This window comes from Penicillium cosmopolitanum (genome assembly GCF_028827165.1).
Source record: "Penicillium cosmopolitanum strain IBT 29677 chromosome Unknown utg000004l:1.0-4361866.0:1.0-4365735.0, whole genome shotgun sequence".
In the NCBI taxonomy this organism is placed as follows: Eukaryota; Fungi; Ascomycota; class Eurotiomycetes; order Eurotiales; family Aspergillaceae; genus Penicillium; species Penicillium cosmopolitanum.
In genome coordinates, this window is record NW_026622674.1 from 4,145,201 (window position 1) to 4,167,064 (window position 21,864).

General features: G+C 50.2%; 7 protein-coding genes across 7 annotated transcripts; 5 read left to right on the top strand and 2 right to left on the bottom strand.

Annotated features, from left to right (window-relative positions):
• Positions 1 to 136: 136 nt before the first annotated feature.
• N7509_002970 (putative Rab geranylgeranyl transferase escort protein) lies at positions 137 to 2,068 on the top strand (the record flags this gene model as incomplete). Its single annotated transcript, XM_056627607.1, has 4 exons — positions 137 to 210; positions 274 to 392; positions 454 to 1,530; positions 1,731 to 2,068. 4 exons carry the CDS (start codon positions 137 to 139, stop codon positions 2,066 to 2,068), a joined length of 1,608 nt encoding a protein of 535 aa, XP_056493402.1.
• A 408-nt stretch (positions 2,069 to 2,476) lies between these two features.
• Positions 2,477 to 4,300, top strand: N7509_002971 (uncharacterized protein; the record flags this gene model as incomplete). Its single annotated transcript, XM_056627608.1, has 3 exons — positions 2,477 to 2,508; positions 2,713 to 3,427; positions 3,491 to 4,300. The coding sequence occupies 3 exons, from the start codon at positions 2,477 to 2,479 to the stop codon at positions 4,298 to 4,300; spliced, it is 1,557 nt and encodes a 518-aa protein (XP_056493403.1).
• A 3,821-nt stretch (positions 4,301 to 8,121) lies between these two features.
• Positions 8,122 to 9,747, top strand: gfsA (glycosyltransferase family 31 protein; the record flags this gene model as incomplete). Its single annotated transcript, XM_056627609.1, has 1 exon — positions 8,122 to 9,747. One exon carries the CDS (start codon positions 8,122 to 8,124, stop codon positions 9,745 to 9,747), a length of 1,626 nt encoding a protein of 541 aa, XP_056493404.1.
• A 2,318-nt stretch (positions 9,748 to 12,065) lies between these two features.
• N7509_002973 (Transcription factor of morphogenesis MCM1) lies at positions 12,066 to 12,946 on the top strand (the record flags this gene model as incomplete). The annotated part of the gene is made up of 3 exons (XM_056627610.1): positions 12,066 to 12,302; positions 12,475 to 12,609; positions 12,668 to 12,946. 3 exons carry the CDS (start codon positions 12,066 to 12,068, stop codon positions 12,944 to 12,946), a joined length of 651 nt encoding a protein of 216 aa, XP_056493405.1.
• A 1,855-nt stretch (positions 12,947 to 14,801) lies between these two features.
• On the bottom strand, positions 14,802 to 16,847 carry N7509_002974 (uncharacterized protein; the record flags this gene model as incomplete). The annotated part of the gene is made up of 3 exons (XM_056627611.1): positions 14,802 to 16,418; positions 16,494 to 16,724; positions 16,806 to 16,847. The coding sequence occupies 3 exons, from the start codon at positions 16,845 to 16,847 to the stop codon at positions 14,802 to 14,804; spliced, it is 1,890 nt and encodes a 629-aa protein (XP_056493406.1).
• Positions 16,848 to 17,236: 389 nt separating this feature from the next.
• On the top strand, positions 17,237 to 18,087 carry N7509_002975 (H(+)-transporting V1 sector ATPase subunit E; the record flags this gene model as incomplete). The annotated part of the gene is made up of 3 exons (XM_056627612.1): positions 17,237 to 17,269; positions 17,341 to 17,852; positions 17,937 to 18,087. The coding sequence occupies 3 exons, from the start codon at positions 17,237 to 17,239 to the stop codon at positions 18,085 to 18,087; spliced, it is 696 nt and encodes a 231-aa protein (XP_056493407.1).
• A 395-nt stretch (positions 18,088 to 18,482) lies between these two features.
• On the bottom strand, positions 18,483 to 20,869 carry N7509_002976 (uncharacterized protein; the record flags this gene model as incomplete). The annotated part of the gene is made up of 7 exons (XM_056627613.1): positions 18,483 to 19,374; positions 19,396 to 19,474; positions 19,537 to 19,648; positions 19,714 to 19,766; positions 19,824 to 19,925; positions 19,974 to 20,760; positions 20,789 to 20,869. The coding sequence occupies 7 exons, from the start codon at positions 20,867 to 20,869 to the stop codon at positions 18,483 to 18,485; spliced, it is 2,106 nt and encodes a 701-aa protein (XP_056493408.1).
• Between the last annotated feature and the right edge of the window lie 995 nt (positions 20,870 to 21,864).

Here is a 21,864-nt window from a genome sequence, read left to right on the forward strand (position 1 = left end):
TTCTTCTCCGGAACTCAGGGATGCTCGTTTGGGCTTGAAGTTTCTCTGTCTGATGCCATGAGATTCGCAGTGTTCTCTGCTTAACCTCCCAAACTCACCTGGTACAGCTCAAACCTCAATCGTGACATTGAACACCATGGAGTCTCTCGCCGACACGACGTGGGATGTCATCATTGCAGGTACTGGGCTGTCCCAGTCTCTGCTGGCATTGTGAGTATTCTATACTCTTCCAAAGAGGTCCATCAAGTTTTCAGTCACTGACTTCCCTTCCAGGGCACTCTCAAGATCCGGCAAGAAGGTTCTTCACTTGGACCAAAACCCACACTATGGAGGACCAGATGCGGCCTTCAGTCTAGAGGAAGCTCAGGAATGGGTGACAAGTGTCAACCAACGTGGGTAGCTGCCGAATGTGCCCTGCGTCTCGGCCTATCGCTGATTTCTGTCCTCTGATAGATCCTGGCCGTTCTCCGTTTGAAGATGCCAAGATATTCACATACCAACATCCCCCGGAGTCTCCGCGCTCGCCTCCCTCGCAGAATGACTCTGAGGGAAGTGAGCGTATGCCAGGCACCCCAGATATCCGTCCCAAACTGGCCGCCAGTCGAGCCTATACACTTTCCCTATCCCCCTACTTCCTCTACACCCGCTCGGCACTAATCTCTATCCTAATCTCTTCCAAGGTCTACCGTCAGCTCGAATTCGTCGCGTTGGGGAGCTGGTGGATTCACACTTGCACACCGGCCCCCGAGTCGGAGGAGCTCGGCGCCACTAATATATTTCACCGCGTGCCGGGAAATCGGGAAGATGTCTTCGCCGATACCCACATCAGTATGAAGTCTAAGAGGACGTTGATGCGGTTCTTGCGACACATCAGCAAATCCGAAGACGAAAATGGGGGCGACACTGCTGAGGAGTTGTCAGCACCATTTGGCGAATACCTGTCTACCAAGTTCAGTGTTCCAGGTGATTTGCTTCACGCTCTTCACTCGCTCTCGCTGTCTCAGCAGTCTACGCAAGATACTCCCGCGGAATACGCTGTTCCCAGAGTTCAGCGACACCTGTCGTCCATCGGATCCATGGGACCTGGATTTGGCGGCGTTGTTTCGAAATACGGTGGTGCGTCTGAGATTCTTCAGGTTGCCTGTCGTGCATGCGCTGTAGGCGGAGGTGCAGTCGCTCTTGCTATTGGGATTCAGTCCCTGAAAGATATTGAAACGACAACAGAAAAAGAAGAATATCCGGTCCAGTTGGAGCTCACCAGCGGAGAGTCAGTCCGAAGCAAGTTCGTGATTGGCTCCCATTGGGATCTCCCTGGCCAAGAGCAATCTCCACCCACTTCTCAAGTGGCCCGTTCGATTACTGTTGTCTCCTCGAGCTTCATGTCACTGTTTCCCATTACCACCGAGGGTGCTCCTCTTCCCGCCAGCACCGTTCTTATGTTCCCTGGCGACACTCTTAGCCACCCACAGTCACCCCCGGTGTACCTCCAGATCCACTCGAGTGACACCGGTGACTGTCCCCGACAGCAGAGTAAGTTCACCTTGTTCTTTCGCGATTCCTCAACCCACACTCCCATATTCAGCTCGTATGATGAATATCTTTTCTTTATCTACATTGTCTGTAACTACATTGATGACACCATACTATCATCTACTGATCACGAGCACAACAATCATCTTGTTATTTGATTTGATTTGATTTGGGTTCATATGGCTAACTGAATCCATTAGGTGTTATTTACGGCAGTGTCGCCCTTCCTGGGTCAGAAGGTCACACTCTCCTTGAGTGTGCTGTCGACCGGCTTCTCCACGCCGAAGGTCCTCAAGCCATGGTACTTTGGTCCATGAGATACACTCAGTCGGGCCGACTCCGTAATGACGGGTCTTCGGCTACCATTCACAAGCACTCGCCCCATGTCTTTAGCTTCCCGTCGTCCAGTCTTGACCTGACCTGGGAGGATGAGGTCGTTGACATGGTCAAGCAGGCTTGGACTAAGATCGTAGGAGATGAGGTGGACCATGATGACTTTATGATATTTGATGATCGCGAAGGCACCTCTGACGATTAACTCTAGCAAAGCTCCGTTACCATAGTAGTGGTTTGTACAGACATGATACCTGAATATGATAATACTCAATTTGATGATCTTCAGTTCAAACTTTCCCCTTGACCTCCTCCGTGCAACCTATCTGGTACACCAGCGACTGGCCGGTCGACGCCACCATGAAGTGCATAATGCCAGTAAAAACTCATTTGTTTCCCCTCATTTTTTTCTCAATCCAGTCTAGTTTGAGTAGTAGTAATACTTACTAGTAGTATACCTTGCATGTGCATCTGCACGTGGAAGCGGAGGTGATTATTCATACAAGACCAAGCTCGGTCCGGTCGGATGGAAGGCAAATGTACATTGCTTGCCTCGGTGATGCTGGGGTGGGATCTATTGTGAACCCAAAATGAATAACTTAATATAACCAATATGTGCGATATTATACACCGGGTGTATCCCGGGTACATCCATCTTGAGGTACTACTAGTACTAGTAGTAAGCTCCTTCCATCTAATCTAGTTATCAAAGCAACAGCAACCTCACAACCTCTTCAACCGCAACCCCAATACTCCCCTCATCGACATGGGTTTTAGTACCGCAGAAGAATTTGATCAAGCAAGCTTTTCAATCATTCCTAAATAACCAAAAGCCTCCAGCTAACCCAGCCAGGCCTACAAAAGCGTGCACGATGCATTTGCAATCGGAACAACGAAGGACAAAGGCTGGAGACGACAGCAGCTCAAGCGTGCATGGTGGATGATCGAAGACAACAAAGACCAGATTTCCAATGCTCTATTCGTCGATCTCCATCGACATCGACAAGAAAGCTTCCTCTCTGACATCGCCATGGTACAAACTGATATCCTGCGAACCCTCGACCAAATCGACGAATGGACCAAAGACGAAAAGCCAACAAGTCGAGATCTGGTCAATTTCATGGGTGGTACCGTCATTCGCAAAGAGCCAAAAGGTGTAGCACTCATCATCGGTGCCTGGAACTTCCCCATCCTGCTACTTCTCCAACCGATGGTCGCCGCCCTAGCTGCGGGTTGTGCTGTGATACTCAAACCATCAGATATGGCACCTGCCACGCAGGATCTACTGATGGAGATTATCCCAAAGTTCCTGGATAAGTCCGCCATTCGGTGCATTAGTGCTGGTCCGCAGGAAATGCAGTACATACTAGAGCAGCGATATGACCACATCTTCTACACGGGCTCTTCTAACGTGGGGAAGATCGTACATGCTGCAGCTGCGAAACACCTTACACCAACTACACTAGAGTTGGGTGGTCTTGCGCCGGCAATTGTTACAGCATCTGCCAATATCGAATTATCGGCAAAGCATATCGCCGCTACCAAATTTCAAAATGCTGGACAGGTATGAATTGAATGAAAATGCTCCCAGGCCTCGTGAGCATGTACCTGACCTGATTATTTATAGATCTGCCTGAATGTAAACCACGTTCTCGTCGATCCCTCTGTCAAAGAAGCCTTGATAACTAGCTTGATCAAGCATTTCAGTACCTTCATGGGTAGCAAAGCTCAACCAGAATACTACACCCATATAATCAACGCACGAAATTATGACCGCCTCGACAATCTTCTCGAAAATACAAGTGGCCAAATAATCTACGGAGGAACCCGTAACCGCGAAACCCGCTTCTTCGCCCCGACAATAGTCACAAACCTCCAACCCACTGACCCTCTATTAACAACTGAACTATTCGGTCCAATCCTCCCAATCCTAGACCTGGATCTGGACAACGCCCTCGCATTCACAAGAGCAACGGGTAATCCACTCGCAATCTACGGCTTCACAGAAGACGAATCGGAAAAAGATCGCATCCTTTCCGAAACCCAGTCTGGCGGCGTGACATTCAACGACTGCACCCTGCACGTCATTGCCAAGGATGCGCCCTTCGGTGGAATAGGAGGGAGTGGACACGGATACTATCACGGTCCGCACGGTATTCGGGAATTCTCGTATCTGAGAACGTATACGAATGCCTTCCCTGCTTGGATGGAGGGTGTGATGGGTGCAAGATATCCGCCTTATTCGAATAAGAAGTTAGAGAAACTTGTCCCTGCCGTCAATCCTGGATTCGATCGGGAGGGGAATGATGTTTCTCGTGGTAATTGGAGAAAATGGGGGTTTATGCTAGGTGTAGGGCTTTCAATTGGGATTGGACTGAGTGATCAGGGCCGGGCATTTGTTTTGGGGCTTCTGGAAAATATGCTCCAGGCTCTATAATTATTGGTTTATTTCTTAAACATGACGTGGGCAATCAGGAAGTTAAATTGTACACTCTACTCCTTAATTCTGGAAGAGCATTGCGTTTCAGTAGCAGAAAGTACGTAGGTTATAGTTAGTAGATGACGACTTCCTTTTTGGTCACTACTGAAAACATGTGCCTGGTCTTCTCAATATTTCAATTGTAATATCCTCTCAAATCGTGTGTTTCCCTTTATTTCACTCCATCCTATTCATTTGGCTTTTTTAGTACGACTACTGTCGTCAGGTGATTTTATGTTGATCATGAGTCCCCAGCCCAACCTGACAATACAATATTAGAGGAATGTAACTAATTTCATGAAATTTAAAGCTACAGTCTTGGATAGAGAATTTGGGCACATTGCTTATCTTGGTTCAAGTTCTTTTTCCCCGCGAGTATCTTGGAAATTCTATTGTCGAGTATCACCAGTATCAACTAGAAATATACATATCCACGTGCACACCTGGGCAACTTGAAACCTTCAAGTTGGAAGGGCCAGGGTTTGTTTCGACAGTGACTACGGGAGTACCCCGTACTGCTTATACAAACCATACTCCCCACCAAACCTTCCCAACCCAACCCAACCCACTACCAACTTTGGTGGGACAAAAGATAAAAGCTTCATTTCCGTGGCAGGGTCAGCACCAATGACGATCGCCGGACCTATGCATGCCCGGCCCGTTGTGGGACTGACGAACCCTGATGGTTCCTTGACATTTCAAAATGGGGCGGAGGGTGTTTCATCAACTGCACAGTGGACTCGTACATCTGGGCGAGTCGCTGATTTAGGGTTCTTTTCCAGCTTCATCTATCCTGGTCCGTACCATCTATGTACACATGTCCTCTACTTCGTACGGAGTATATTGTTTATTATTATTCGGGTCTCGTACACGAACCACGAGTACGTAGACAAACAGGCACCTACATATTGCATAGTACTAAGTGGGGCGGGCACTGCAGCAGGTTAGAGGCTGAATGGGGCACATCGATAGAAGTGGCCAATGGACGAGCGGGCATGCGCGATTGGGGAGTCGAATGGCGACGAATGGCATCATCTATTGGACCATTTCTATTTGCCAGCTGCCATTTGCCGCCCAGTCCATAGCCATAGCCCATAGCCCCCTAGTCCAGTTAGCAGTGCCGACAGGAACGGAGGACGCCACAGTATATTCAGCCGAGCATCGCATCTGGCGACTACACACAATCTACTTTACTACCAGATATCCGGATAAAAACGAGATCTGCTGAATCCGAACAGACTCGACCAGGTCCATATGGAACCAGACTCGGGTCCGACTCAGCCCTGGAATGTTCCATGGACAATACTCGTACCGAAGGGGACTGATGATCAGGGGTCGGGCTCCACTTGGCTGTGGACTTTTTCAGGGTCTGACCGAGTCTTCACCGTTTCGAGCGGGTAGTCGCTGCTAAGCCCCTTAATTCCCTTTGTTTTTGTCTTTTTCTTTTTTTCTCTCCCGCCGCCTTTTCTTGGAGTGACAGCATCGCCAAGGCCCCGGCGCGTCGAGCTTAAACCCTCGCGCACCGTGCAGCGGGTGGCCCGAGATGTTGTGCAAGAAGTGGTTAACAAGGGTGTACTCCGTAGTATGAGTACTCGTACTTAGAACTCCCAGACAGTGTAGTAATTCTATGACTACAGAGACAGCCACTGCCAAGTTCATCTATTCCTTGGCCGCTTGGCCACTCCGAGCACGAGTATGTACAAGTCGGTTTTACTAGTAACCCCCCCCATCGTGCGCTCGTTGTTAAGGTTAAACGTCGCTTAGATGACTCTAGCATCGAAAGGGGACTAGTTCTGGGCCTTCACGAAGCTCCAGTCCATTTAATCATTTGATATGATCTGTGTGATGAAGGATCTAGACTGTGAAACAGTGCCGCCACCGGGTTTAATATATATAGAACATCACGCCGTGGATGACGCAGCTGTCTCAACCCAAGAGAACCTCAAGGCTTGGGCGGGCCTCATCTCATGGCCTGAGCCCAGGGAGGGAAATGAAATGGTTCTTGTGTCGATCGCGGCCCACTGTGAGTCGAGCACGGCTGAGGGCTCGCCACTGAGATCTCCGGTCCGAAGAGCCTTCCTTGACCCTGACCCTGAAAAAAAAGTGAAAGTGAAAAGTGAAAGTGGATGAAGGGTAAAGGGGAGATGGGCAAATGGACAAATGATATTAGGGCAAATTCTGCGGATAAGCTTTCAGGGTCTCTCACAAACGAGAGACTCTCAGCTGTCCGTACAGGTGTGTTCCACTGAGTTGAGTCGAGTCCAACTGGAGGGTGTAGGAGGACACGCGTCAGTGGGGGGGCGTTGGCCAGGGTGGCCCTTCTGGTGGATGCTCAGTGGCCGGGGCGGTTGGACGCCAGGGTGATCGACTTCAGATCATTTCCTGTAATTCTGAATCTTGTCCGGTAAGGTTAGTACGGTATATAATACAGTGAGATCAGTCTCGATCTATCCAGACGTACGGAGTAAGGGTCTAAGTATACACATCTATGTACTACTGTACTACTAGTGCTAGTAGTAGTATAGTTAGTAGTTAACACCTACAAGTACTAGTACTAATAAGCCACAGTGCTCCCTTCTGATCTATAATGCTAATCAAGTTCAAGTTAGTACTAGTAGTATCTTGTCCTACTACAATGAGCCTACATGACGTATATACACTACCATGGGTGCCGTTGGGATGTCCGCGCATCATGATGATGGATTTCCCTGAACTCCGGAACTGATCACCAGGCTGATGTACTCTGTACTCGTACAGTAGTAGACGATCTCTGGGATCGTCCGATCTCCGGACGGTTTCCCGGCGGCCACCGTACTCATAGATCTGCCTGGGGGGAATCCAAGAGGAAGTATGGAGTATCCTTATACTCCGTAGGTACTTGGTGGAAGCAGGGACTCTGTACAGAGTACTGCCACTGCACTTTTAAGTGGTCAGTACGGAGTACTCCCTGATCTGATAGATACCCGATCATCGGAGAAAAAGTACGAAGTAAAAGGAGGAGGCCGATCCCTGCAGCATTCCAGACGGAGAATAACATCACTGTGTATACTTGTTGTACTATAGTATAGTATAGTAGTAGAGTATGGTAACAATAGTATGCTTAGGTGGTAGTCTACTAGTATTCTATTAATTATACAGGAATACTATACTCTGTAGAATACTATAATATCCTGACTATACTGATACTGAACTAAGTATAGTACACTCCCTCCTCTGCTGACTGTATTCTTACCGTACCTTGTAATGGTAATCGCGTGACCGGCCCTCCACTTTCCCCCCCAAACTCCCCCCCGTATCTCTCGTCTTCTCTTCTCTCTACTCAACTTGTTCCTGTCTCTCTCCCTTTTTTTTCCCTTCCTCAACCTCCTCCTCCCCTCCCCTCCCCTCCCCCAACTCTACAATATCGCCTTCCGCTCTGGACTCGCCCCGTCCAGCCGCGTTGATTTCTCGACTCGGCTCTTCTTTTTCTCTATATCCTCTGGTGTCGCAGGTCCCGACGCTACCAGCCTCTCGTTGATCTCCGTTTCCGGCATTTAATCTGCCAGCCATTCTTTTTAAAACAAAAACCCACACACTACTTCGGTACATTCTTTTCGGTTCGGGATCGCTCTGCTCGGTAGCTTTTTTTGTCCGCTACGTGAAATTATTTTCCAATTCCTTCGGCCACATTGGACACCATCGAACCGACTTTTTTTCTCCCTCCCCGATATCCAACACGAATTCCGAAGGGGGCGTGCTGAATTGCCACCTACCCTTCTCCCCTCAAACATCCCGAGTACATGTTTGAAAAGTCCTCGCCAAAGACCGTCAAGATGCCTCTCTTCCGGCTGAAGACGGTGTTCCCGTTGATCGCTTTGGTGTCGATCGGTGTGTTTTTCTGGTGTATGGAGCGTTATGATCGAACCGCCTTCATTCGGTTTAAGAACCCCATAGATCGCGTCAATATGGGCTCAAGCAACACTCCCAACTTAGATCCTTCCAGCCAAGCGACTCTCGAGACCGCGAGCAACACCTGCGAGGTCGACCCCAAGCTGGCCGCTCCTCTCCCTTTCTCCGAATGGCTTCCTCGCAAGAACTACACTCGCGCTTACTTCCGTCCTCGTCTTGTGAACCCCGATACTGAATTCCACACTCTCGAGGAGATCGTGAAACCCGTTCTTCCCCCGATGGTCGCCATGGAGCGCGGCATGGTCGTTTCCCCCGACAACAAGGAGGAGAACTTTATCTGTCCTGAAATCATCGACATTGATGTTGCCGCCGATGACAGCGTCGAGGAAACCTCCAAGCTTCTCTTCGGTCTGGCTACTACCGTGGACCGCCTCGATCGTCTGCTCCCTTCCCTGCTCTACACCTATGGTAACACCAAGGCTGGTCTGATTGTTCTGGTTCCCGAATCCGATGACGACCTGGAGAAGCAGGAAACCTACTTCCGCAATCGTGGTCTGGACCTGACTCTGATTGCCTCCCCGCTGGATTTCACCGCTCGTTACTTCGGTATGGTCGAAGCATTCACCGAACACATCCGCAAGCACCGTCCCCACACCACCTGGGTTGGATTCAGTGATGATGACACTTTCTTCCTTTCTCTGCCTACTATCGCTAAGGAGCTGAAGCTGTTCGACGAGACGAAGAAGCACTACATTGGTTCTCTGTCTGAGGCCAGCTGGCAAGTCGACACCTTCGGCCACATCGCTTTCGGTGGTGCCGGTGTGTTCGTCTCCAAGCCTCTGCTCGATGTCCTCTGGAAGTACTACGATGAGTGCCAGTCCTGGGGTGAGCAGCCTGGTGACCAGAAGCTCGGACAGTGTATTCAGCGATTCGGCAATACTCCCCTCACTCTTTGGCCCTCGCTCTACCAGATGGATATGACCGACCCCGTTGACGGTGTCTACGAGTCTGGCCGCAAGATTGAGTCGATGCACCACTGGAACAGCTGGTACTCCAAGGATGTTGTGAAGATGACTACTGTGTCCGCCGCGGCGGGCCGCAAGTCCGTTCTGCGCCGCTGGGTCTTCGACCAGGAGGAGGTTGTCAACGCCGCCACTGGTGAGAAGGTTCGCCACTTCTGGGTCTTGACCAACGGTTACTCCATGGTCAAGTACACATATGACCAGAACGTGCCTGACGATGCCATCAACTTCGATGCGACTGAGAAGACCTGGCCTGAGGACCCTCGTGGTTTCGAGGAGCGCCTGGGTCCTCTGCGTCCGGCCGAGGACGAGGGCATTGCCAAGGACCGCTGGTTGCTCTCCAACGCCTACGTGGTTGGGGACAACGTCCACCAGTTCTACGTGCGCGAGGAAGATGAGGGACACAGCGTGATCGAGATTGTCTGGCTCGGCCCCAAGGGCGGTGGTGGTGGTGGTATGAGCGACCACCACATCATGGGCACCTACCAGCAATGATCTATCTCGTTCTGCGGTTTTTCCTTGTCCCTTTTTGTTCCAAGCCTTCTGCTTACCGTTAAAAGGCCCCACCAGTGATTGAAGGCTGGTCCTTGGGGGATCCTTTTCTTTTATCACGGTTGTTCAACATCTTCACTTCGCTGCACATGATTCAGTTCCTCCTTACTATTATTTCCTCTTCTATTATTTGCTCTTTCTTATTTCCTTTCCTTTTCTTCTTCTCTTACACCCACATCACGACGCCAATTCATATGCATCGACCAATCTTTTTTTTTTTTTTTCAAACTTCCCAACATCAACCTCGACCTCAACCTCAACCTCAACCCCCGACCTATTTCTTTTCCGGATGAGACTCGTGATCGTGACTTGAATTCCGCGTCCTCCAGTTTCCGATATGTTCATTTATCCGGCGTTAGCATTGGCGGAGTCCATTCTGGTGCAGGAACCTGGTGGTTTTATGTACGCCTTATATCCCGGCCTTGAGTGCCTGATTGTCTCGAGAGTCCGTCCTGGTCCGCGTGACCTGGTCTGGTCTTATGGGGACTTGCTCTGTCGTCCTTCCTTCCATTTCTTATCTTGGTCGTTTCTTCTTTCTCTTTTATGTCCGTGGGTTTGTCGATGGCTACACGGACACTGCATTTGTAAAAATAGACTTGAACCGGAGACCGTATTGGTCTCCGTTGGTGATTAGCGTTGAACTGTTGTTCATTATGCCAGGAATATGATGAGTCTTCTTGATAATACTATCTTTCTACATCTCATTCTTTACTAGTAGCAGTAGTATCTCTGTCCTCTGTAGTAGTCATAAGGCTATTGATACTAGTCCTGGAGCGTGAGGTTTCCGGACCGGCCCGCGCTCGTGCGGTGGACTGGGAGGTGGACTCGGAGGGTCCACCTTGGTAGACCGGGAGATTCTCTCAGAAGGTTCAAATCCAAGGTCCTCCAGGCGGGAACCCGTGGTTGTAACGTGGATAATCCTCCGACAGGCGAGGGTGAGTGTTGCACGGTGAGATGTGAGTCGAGGGGTCGATCAATGAGATTGAGTCAGGTACGTGATGGTAATCGTGGTAGTCGTGGTAGTCGCGTGGCTACAGCTTCAGGTACACAGATAGCCTTCAAGTTGAGACTTGAAGTTTTGATTAGGAGTAGTACCAGTATATTAATGTTAGGACAACTGTAGCGGGAATGCTTGAATCAGATTGATTGGCTGTTGATAGTTCCGCCCGAGGGATTGCTTACTCCAGGCGTGTTATTACTGCTGTCCTCTATTTTAGGATAATAATATAAGATACTACAGTACTCACTCATATTCTAATATTATCATATACATATTACCATACTATCTCTGTGTACCATTCTCCTAATTGCTCACATACCATACCCATACCTTGTGCCTGGAAGCTACTGGTCCTTCCGCAAGCGGGTCATTTCCGGATGACTCAGGAATCCAGGGCGTTCTGCATGCACTGGCACTCTTGGCACTGCCTTGTCCTATACTGCTAGTACTACCAAGTACTTCTATTTCTACTTCTATACTCCGTACCTATTATAATATTTAGTGGGAATAATATTCTTCACACAGTAAACATACCGTTAACATAGTGGTACAGTACTCCGTACTCCGTAGCTCTGTCCTGGATCTTCTCCCCTCCCCTATTCGGCTTACTGCGGGGCGGACTCGATGGTCCAGATTGCGGTGGGGGCCAAATGAGTGCGGCTGGAATGCAGGATGCCGGATTAATATACGATGCTGGGAAGTGGTATTTAGGGATAGTATAGGATAGTATATTGTGTATACTAGTATATACTATAGTAGTATACACTATAGTAGTATCTATACTATAGTATACTAGAATATACTATATAGTATATGCGGAGTACTACAGTATACTGGTACCAGTATACTCGTACCCACCACTGTGATCGGCAGAGGCAATACTGTATTGGAACATCCACTTCCACCACTTCCACCACTTCCCCTACTTTATCCCCTGTAAATGACAATACCAGTTGTAAACGGAGTGTACTGCCATGAATACCAGCGCTCACCGCCCCCTCACCGCCTGCCCCAGAGAAACCGCACTTTGCCTTCTTCGCTCATCTGCCCTGTGGCCATACCCATCTGCCCCCCCCCTTCCCTTTCCTTCCCGACTTTCTTTCCTTTTAACCCTGCGAATCCCAAAAACGCGTTACTCGATTGGGTATCTACGATTCCCTTCCCCTTTTGGACTCGAATCTTCATACTTTCCTCCCATCCCATCTCTCTCTCTACTCTCTCCTTCTTTCTCGTCTCTCTTCCTCCTTCCTGCCTTTCCACCATGGCCGACATGGCTGCCGTCGACGACAAGCTTTCCCCTGGTCACGATGACCTGCAACAGCCCGGCAACGGCGCTGATGCCCGCGGTACCAAGCGCGGTCGCATTAGTGCCGAGGACGACGACGATGATGATGACAAGCCTGGCCGTGAGCGTCGCAAGATCGAGATCAAGTTCATCCAGGATAAGTCGCGTCGCCACATCACCTTTTCCAAGCGCAAGGCCGGTATTATGAAGAAGGTCCGTACGGTCGCGCGTTTCCCTCTCCGGCTACGGGCCCCCCCCATACTCCCACTCCATCCCCCCCCCTCAACCTGCTGAACGTGCTGGTCAACTCCCATTATACAAATACAATAACCCCTCACCTCCCTCATCCTCGTGCTTAATTCTGACTAACCCTATTCCGACCCAGGCCTACGAGTTGTCTGTTCTCACTGGCACCCAGGTGCTTCTCTTGGTCGTCTCCGAGACCGGCCTGGTCTATACCTTCACCACCCCCAAGCTGCAGCCTCTCGTCACCAAGGCTGAGGGCAAGAACTTGATCCAGGTATGCTTTCGCCACTCAATTTTCTCGGTCGCATCACTCTAACAACCTGTTCTTCCAGGCCTGCTTGAATGCCCCCGACCCGACCACCAACGAGAATGGCGTCGACGCCTCCGACGTCCCGCCCGAGGCTCCCGAGGACGTTGCCCATAACAATGTCAACGCTCCTCAGGCCAACATGGCCCGCCCCGGCATGCACCCTGGCTACATGACCAACGAGCAGCAGCAACAGATGGCCTACTACCAGAACCTGCAGCAGCAACAACAGCAGGCCGGTGGTCAATACCCCGGCATGCCCGTCGGCAACCGCATGCCGCCGCAGCACCAGCCCACCGCATAAAGCGCTTTGCTTCCCTTCCTCTTTCCTGCGCACCGCGGTCGAGGGGGCCCAGATTGCTGCGTCCTCTTCTCGTCCCTTTACTGGCGCCAATCTCGCGTTCATTTGATACCCGTCCATCTGTGCTGATCCTCCCCTCCACCCTCTCTCTATCTCTGTCCCTCCCTCTCTCTCGCCTTCGCTCTCACTTTCGCTCTATTCTTGCGGAAAATCCCTTCCCGACTTGTTCCCTGGGGATGTGTGTACGTGTGTGTCTGTGTGCTAAATATCGTGTTCCCGATTTGTGAAGTGTACATTTACCCTGGAAACGGGTCCCAGGCGTCCTTGACGTCCCCATCTCGAATCCCATGGGAAAGCGTCCCAAGCAAAAAACAAAACAAAACAAAACCACATTCCAATGCCTCATCTTCGACTTCTCGCTTCGACTCATGGAACATTTTCGGCCAGAGGAAAAGAAACAGAAGAGAAGAATTATGCCTCCAAAAATACGGAAAAAAAATCCACAAAAAAAGAAACAGAGAAAGACATCCTCCCCCCCCCCCCCTCAAATCCTGTTCAAAAAGAAAAATCATAAGAGAGATCATGAGCGCAAGCAACTGCAAATCTGGATCTTCTAACGCTATTCTGGCTACGATCTGGTTTTCTTCCCATTTCCCCTCTTTGTCCCCCTCTACCTAGCTAGACACACTATGGCTGAGGTTGGTGGTGTTCGTGGTGCATTGATTTGTCGGCGTGGTTCACAAGCCCCTTGGAGGGTGTTTCTGGTTCCAATGGTTGTTCTTTAACTTGATTTTACTCTTTTATCCTATTTTATCATTTCTTTTCCCCCTCCTCTATCTTGTATCCTGTCTCGTTTTAACTCTTTTTACTTACTCCTCACATGACCCATTAACTGACCCTGTTTATTGTTTCTTCCCTCGCGTCTCATCTTTCGTCTCTTGCTCTTAACTCCTTATTTTCCAAGTTGTTCCTGTGTACCTGTCTCACGATGGTATTATGTTCCGTCCCCTTTTTTTCCCTCTCGCTCTCAGTCTAATCTCAACCCTGTTTCTTCGAGATGAGTCACTTCTATCAACTGGGTCGTCGAGCCTCGTATTTCTTGTTCGCCCTATTCTGCAACTCTGCTGCGGGCTTCTTTGTATGGTATCGGTATCGGTATCGGATGTGAGTGTATCTCCTTGGTGTAGTCCGGCTTTGTATTTCCCCAGGTTGTCGGTACTTTGGACTGGACAGGATTGGATTGTATCTCTTATACTCTATAGCTTGCTGGGGCGGTTACTTCTGCTTTATTAAGCGAGATATCAGACTGCAATGTATTTGATTTCCAACTTGAATGAAAATGAGGTTTCAAGTTTATTTCATGACCTTGACTCCGGCATTCCGGTGCTATCTACTAGGTAACCCTGGGAAAACGAAGACAGGTAGGTCTTTTTGGTAGGGATTACTTCTACTAGCTAGTACATACCTGTAGTAATAGGTAGTGGGTGTCAATTAGTACTAGTATTATTGAGCAGGCAGTGCCACATCTACGCTTTTGCTATGGGGGACAAATTTCATCTCAGCAATTATTATATGTGTTGTTCACAAATCCTTTCCTCGCGTGTATATAACAAAGAAACGGTGGTATCGTAGCTAAAGGACGGAAAGAAGCATCTTCATATCTTCTATAAAGATGTGGCGTGATGTGAGGTAGGTGGGACTCAATCGATCCCTACTGTACATGGCGGAAAGAGCGAGAGGCCTTGGAAAGTATCTTCCAATATCAAACGTGAAGGGAAGTGGAGGGAAGGGAAGCTGGGGGTCAGACAAGGTGGCGGTAGCATGCAGGATGAACAGTGAAGATGACTCTGCGGGGAATCTAAAGCGATGAAGGTGGCGAATCGGGGTGCTCGTGGGCGTGAGCCCATGGCGGACGGGCTTCAACACGTGGTAATAAAGGTGATGACGACCCGTCGTTCTCGATCTGATCGGCCCGATTACCCGCCCGCGGGCTTGTGCTTGTGCTCGTGCCCGTACCCCTCCATCGAGATATATAATCTCGTCCTTGTTGCCAGGCACCCAGCAATGATCTTCTCGGGCCTGCGAGAAGTCCGCCAGATGTGGAGGTCTGCCGGGGTCGAAGGGGAGCGGTCTCGTCAGGCTCGATCGGGTCGACTTCATTCTCCTGAATTGTTCCATACCCGTTGATTTCTTGTGAGCTGGACGAGGTGAGGTGGCCGGAGGTGGCACGGCGTCTGCGCTGGGAACCTCCTAATAGCCCTGATAAAGGCGCGGAAGCTCGGCGCCAAGCGACGCCGCCTTGACTTGGTGGCGCTGATCGACGATTCCCTCGCTGGCGATGTTGCGGGATTGGACCAATAGTGGAGTGACGTGAAAGACCACGCATCGGTCTATTCAACGCTGCACCACTGCTTGAACTGCGTGGTCGCACGGGGCGTGAATGGGGGTCTATCATGTCGTAGTCGGAATCATCCAGTTCGGCCCAAATAGAGGCTGCGTTGAGATCTGCCGCTTCGTGGCGGTCACTGGGCAAGATCAGCGGGAGACTGGGTGCTCGCATACGCTGGTACGAGGAGAGATGTCGAGATCGGATGGTGCCTTGAAGGAGAGGCTCTCGCTCTCCCACCCGAGACTCTTCGTCGTCTCGGCCATCCATAAGGCCAGGAGAGCTGGGATGCTCCTCAACGACTGCCATACCAGGTCCAAGGCCGGTCTGTGTAGGCCCCACAACAGTGACGGCAGCATGATTGTCGATATCTTCCAGGCGCCAGGATAGGCAGAGGACACCGGCGAGAAGAATGACAGTTCCCAGGGCGATCAACCCCGCGTGAATACCTGCAAGCTGGGAGACCTGTCGGAAGTAGATCAGACCATCCATGATGGCGATCACATTGTAGATGCAAAACACGAACGGGTATAAAATGCTAGTACTGCAGAGCTTCAGTCCACGGTGTAAGTAGAAGAGCTGGGTCAGAGCCAAGAAGATCATAGCCAGCAAAATCACCCACGACTGCCAGCGGTTGAACTGGTTCACGCGATCCACGATCGTGCGCACTAGAAGCTCCACCGCTGACTTGGCCAGCAACAGCGAGTGGGCTGATAGTATTCCGCTGACCGCGCCATAGCACATGCCCCGGAAAAGCTTGATGCGACTCTGTGCCCGCAGATTGTGCGGTGTATAATGGCCACCCGCGACGGGTTTGGCTCGGGAGCCAGGCATACATTTTCGCAAAAGCTTCGATCCGATTAGAATGACGACTACCAAGACAAGAGTCAGAACCATCCATATTAGAAATGGCCGGCCGTTCAGGAGTTCAAGAAGCTGGCTGAGGGTATGCGCGGGCTCCCCGATAGCGCCGAAAGTCGCGATCAACACGGCGCCGATACAGACGAGTAGAGTGCCGGCGAAGGAGTAACGAGTGAAAGGTTCGCCGAGAATGAGTGTCGCGAAAATTGTATTAAACACTAGCCCAGACTGTTCCCCCAAGTTCCGTTAGTCCACCGAGCTTGGGTCGCACGATCACCGAATAACTAAGATGTATGTACTGACCGCTTGAAGTGTCGACAGGACCGGGAGTGGAAGCGTTGTGATTTGGATCGTACTGCCGACAATATTGGAAATGACGAACATGGACATGCCTATTTGCCATCTCCGGCGCTTGTATGGAGGACGGCGCGCATCGTACAGCGGTTTCTCGTCTTCAAGTAGGTGGGATTTGCGTTGTAGAGTGAGTCCGATGGCCTGCAGACTGGTTGAGATAAGCCCCACGATAATGCCGACCTAGTAGTATGGGTTGTCAGTAAGACTGTCCACCTTTGCTTGTTGTTCTTCTTGTTGTAAGAAATAGGTTCATCCACTCACGGCGACACTGCCCTGCGGCGACAAGTTCCCCAGGTTTCCCATCTTGACCAAGTTGACGTATCATGCATTGGTTGAGTACCAACAGGACGGAAAGGTGGAGAGGAGCGAGAGGCGAGAAGCGCAGAAACCGGACGACTACCGGAGTACCGAATCCATTATGTGAGGGTCGAACTCGAGGGAGAAAAGGGCAAATGACAAAGGGTGCGCAAAAGTAGGGCGGGGAGGGGAGGGGGAAATATGAAGGGGAGATGGAGAGGAGGAGTTGGAAGTAGTTGGATGCGGTAAGGAAGAGAAGTGGGCGGAGAGAGAGAGACAGAGAGAGCTTCCTTCTCCACCACAACTGCCACCTCCTTCACATTATCAACTTCAACTTCCACCACAATCACACATCCCACCATTCCCTGCCTCTCCTCCACCATCCCACATTCATCATGTCGCAAAGTCATGCCCTCTCAGATGATCAGGTAATTCCCTGCAATACCACCCTGCATTCCCTGTAACCCGAACTGACCCCGTGGTCTCCGATCCCCCCCAGGTCGCGGGCGAGCTCCGCAAGATGACCGCCTTCATCCGACAAGAAGCCATGGAGAAGGCTCGCGAGATCCAACTCAAGGCCGACGAGGAATTCGCCATTGAAAAGTCCAAGCTTGTGCGCCAAGAGACCGCCTCTATCGATACCCTCTACGAGAAGAAGTTCAAGCAGGCCGCCATGTCCCAGCAGATCACCCGCTCGACTCTGGCCAACCGGACCCGTCTCCGCGTGCTCGGTGGTCGTCAGGAGCTCCTGGATGATCTTTTCCAGAAGGCCAGGGATCAGGTCGCCAAGGTTGCCGCCAGTGACAAGAAGAAGTATGAGGTTATGCTGCAGGGTCTTGTTGTCGAGGGCCTGTACTTCCTGAATGAGGATAAGGCCGAGATCCGCGCTCGCAAGAAGGATATCGATGTTGCGAAGAAGGCTATTGAGGGTGCTGCGAAGGAATTTGAAAAGAACACTGGCAGAGAGATCTCCCTCTCTGTTGATGAGTCCGAGCCCTTGCCGGAGGGATCGTAAGTTTCCCACATATTCCTGCGATTCCTTTTTTTTGGTTTCTTATGGCTGGCATGGCACTGATACTAATTACCTTAATACAGTGCTGGCGGTGTCGTGATCGTTGGTGGACAGGGAAAGATCGAGATTAACAACACTTTCGAGGAGCGCCTGCGACTGTTGGAGATCGATGCTCTCCCCGTCGTCCGCGAGACGCTCTTCGGAAAGAACGAGAACCGCCGTTTCTACGACTAAGGAAATCTTGTTTCAATATTTTATACTTTCTCTCTCTTGCGGCTGGCGGTTCTTCCCCGGGGGCCGTGGCCAGGTGTTTTTATTGTTTTATAGTTCGGGCTCCTTCTACTTTCTGGCTGTCTCCATAGAGAGGGGGGGTTTCTTTGCACATCTCATCCCATGACTGACCTTACTTGATACTGTGGTCCAATCTCTCTGAGCGTTCATCTGATTCTTTATCCGGATAATTTACAGAAATTCTCGGTCATATTCGCCTGTAAACAAAATACTGCTCGCCTTCTTAGTGATCATCAATCGTTGCGGTCATTAACAATATCTCAATATCCCTCTCCCCCCAATAATGCAAGAGGTATAGTTTATCCAATCAAGGCATCCAAAAAAAAAACTTGCTGAAGCTATGTCGTATGATCATGTCCCCGTATTGGTATCTGGGTGATATCTCCGTTTGTCCGTCCAGTATCTCCTGCGACCTTTTTATTGAAGTAGCTATTGATGTTGTTTCCTTCCTTGGCATATGCCTCGAAGGGTGTTTTCTTCGGTGGTGGCTTAGATCGGACTGAGTAGACAAGTCGGTAATGCAAGGTCTCTAATGCTCCCTTGGCCAGCATTCGTTTAAGATGCGATGCTCCGGATTCCTTCATGGAGCTGAAATTCGTCTTGAGTTGGCTTGCCAGCAGGTCAATAGCGGCATTGAACTCTTTTTCGGTGTCCTTCTCCTTGTATCTGAGATCGTACAGTGTACTGTTGAGGGCCACTTCCAAGAGCTGGGTGAGAGCGATTAGCTCCCCAAAATCATACTCGGCCTCTTTTCCGTTGTTTACATTCATCTGAAATCGTGGGTCCCGAATGACATGAGTAAGCCGTTTGAGGTCGAGAACTTCTTCAACTGGTCCACTGAGGGGTGTTGACTCTTGTAGTAGAAATGAAACAGCCAGGCGATATCGTAGAAGCGAGATCCAAGGTGAGGTGGGGAGGATATGTTGTATCATGCGACATTGGAACTGCGGGTCCTTGACAGTGTCGTAGAGAGCTGCACCAAGCTGACGCTCCTGATTTTCATTTAGCAGCCATTCCTCAAATTTCATGATCAGGTGCGTGCATACCATGTCATCTATCTCCGCTTCGGAAACATTTTCAAGCAGAGCAGTCAAAGCACTTTGTAGCCTTGCGCGGATGGTAAAGTCCTGCGTCAAGGAATTGTCTAGAGAAAGTCGTAACAGAATATGAATCGCATGCGCACGAACATCAAGTGAAAACCTAAAATATGGTGAGTCGTGGCCTGATGAACTGGGTATGATTGAGGCTTACAGCTCTGAAGCATCTTGGAGCAGACTGAAAATAGAAAGTAAAATTGGACGATCTTTGAATTGAGAGCCCGACGGAGATTCTAATGAAGAAAGTTAGCATATTCATGAGCCCATTATGGATCAAGGGGAAAGCAGGTCTTACGATCAGCGGGTTCTTCGACAACGACACTGGAGAGATCTAAAGCTTGAGGCTTAGCTCCCAGTTGTCGGAAGAGAGAGTCAATGTCATCGGGATGAATGTGTGATTGAATACACTTGGGAGGGGTATTCTGCCTTTCACTTAGCATGAGGGGTGAAAGTAATTTTGGGGTGGACGTACCACGATGATCCGACAAAGGGCTTTTCTTATTTCCTCTCTTGGTTCGGTTGGAACTATACAACTGTTAGTTCTGTAGGTTTGAAGATCAGTCATCAATCTGGGAAACTGACCGGACCAGAAAAGCCAAAGAATGAACTCGTTGGGTAAACGTCCCAGCGAAGAAGCCCATTCGAGAATGCCCGATTGGATCATACGCACACGAGGTTCAGGCTCTGACTAAGTTAGCGATGCATGCAATTAGGTTGCGCTCTTCAGCTGACCTCTAAGCGCTGCCAAGTTGGATCCAGGCGGGAAATGATCCTTAGGAAACTCTAGTCTGGCGGGTGTCGTCGGAGCTTGGTCAAAGAATCTCCAGGCTCGGCCTTGGTCGAGGGCTTCGGTTCTCCGAACAGCATTCAAAAGACGTTGCAGTCCAGGTCCATCTTCATCCTGGGCATCCCCTAATACGGAGGCTAACATGCCCTCGCTGATGAAGGCAGTGCTGTCTCTCGCGTGCTTGGACGCAGCTCGTTCACCATTGGATCGGGCAAGGCTTGCCTTTACTTCGGCGACTTTTGCCTCCATCTCATTGTCATCCACCGCATCATGAACAATATCGTCGAGGCTATTCTTGTATCTCTTCTGCGCCGTCAAATGGGCGAGATGTGATTTTCCTGATCGGGTAGGCTTTGACACCGTGGGCTCTTTCTTTGCCTCCGCCTTTGGGGTTGAAGAAAAGAGGGTAGATGGATCGTCAAGATCGGAGATAGAATCAGTGTCTTCGCCATCAGAGCTGATGACAATCTCCTTGCCCCCTTTGATTATGCGCTGGGAGCTGCTATCGAGAGTAGATGGTGGAACTGTGGAATCGATGCTCTGGAAGCTTTCCTCTCGAACCGACGGTTTCGGGGGACTATCAAAGAGGGTTCTGGATAGTGATGCATGCAGCTGGGCACCCGGGCCATTTGGGGTATCTGAAGCCGGAGTATCTGGAATCGGAGTCGGGGTTGGGGTTGAGAAGCCTTGGAATGATGACGGCGGGGGATCTGATAGCGGGGAGGATGAAACCTGAGAGGGAATCCTCGACGTCACATACGCGTTTCTTCTCGGGGGTTAAGCCTGTCGGAGTTCGTGCGAATGGTGGCGGTTTAAAGATATTGCTCCATGACGATCGCATTGCGGATGAATCAGGTATTGGTGAAAGCAAACAAGTCCACAGGCAATGAAAGATGATGTCCGCGTCGCGCGGCGCGAAGTCACCTGACCGTTGAGGCTGAACACGCCAAATTGGGAATTCCCCGGTAGCTCCTTCCTTGAGTACACTTAGTAGCAGTAGTATAGCGTTGTATAGTATTGAATAGTATTGAGTACTGCTACTAGTAGTAGTGATAGATGAGTACAGAGCACTACTAGTAGTGCAAACTTCAAAGTACAGGTGGAGTATTAGTCCTGGGCCGTAGTATATATTGACAGAAGAGTACTAGTCGCGCTCAGTTTAGCAACTTCCTTCAAGCTCGCTTTTCGTATATTTAGCTGTTACTGGTAGTAGATGATAACTTGAAATAAATTTGATTTTAATCTCAAAACTTAAGCTTGAAAACTGATACTAATTCTACGAGTATCCTTTGGCGGTCCAGAATACTCCGTACTGCTAGTAGTACTACCCGCCAATAACGCGTTGACCACCCCACCACCGCCATTCATCAATGCCAACCCCCAAGCCTGTGAGGGACTCAGCCTTGCATTCGATCAACTCCAGACCCGCGCCCTTTGCTGAAACGACATCTGTCAGGTGTACACCTGTCCAGCCTGACAGTCAGAGATTCAGAGATTCAGGGGCACCGCCGTCGATCCGATTTGAGTTTACGAATCGTACCCTCCTGCTCCACTATGGTTCGTGATTGATCCGCGCGGGCTGACGACGCCGTGTCATGCTTTGATTGCTGTCGATGCCAACCTCTTCCTTGGAGCTGTCCTGCAATCTCTCCTTGCAAAAATTGACCTGCACCAAGTTGCGCGGCTAGGCATCAAACTACCTACACCTACTCCATACTACGGCCGTACGGATACAACGTTCAAAGACATTGCTACTACTGTATCGCCGTCGGTCACCGGTACCGAGACAAAGGCACGACTGGAGCCAACGGACTCGGCAAGTTACAATGATCAACA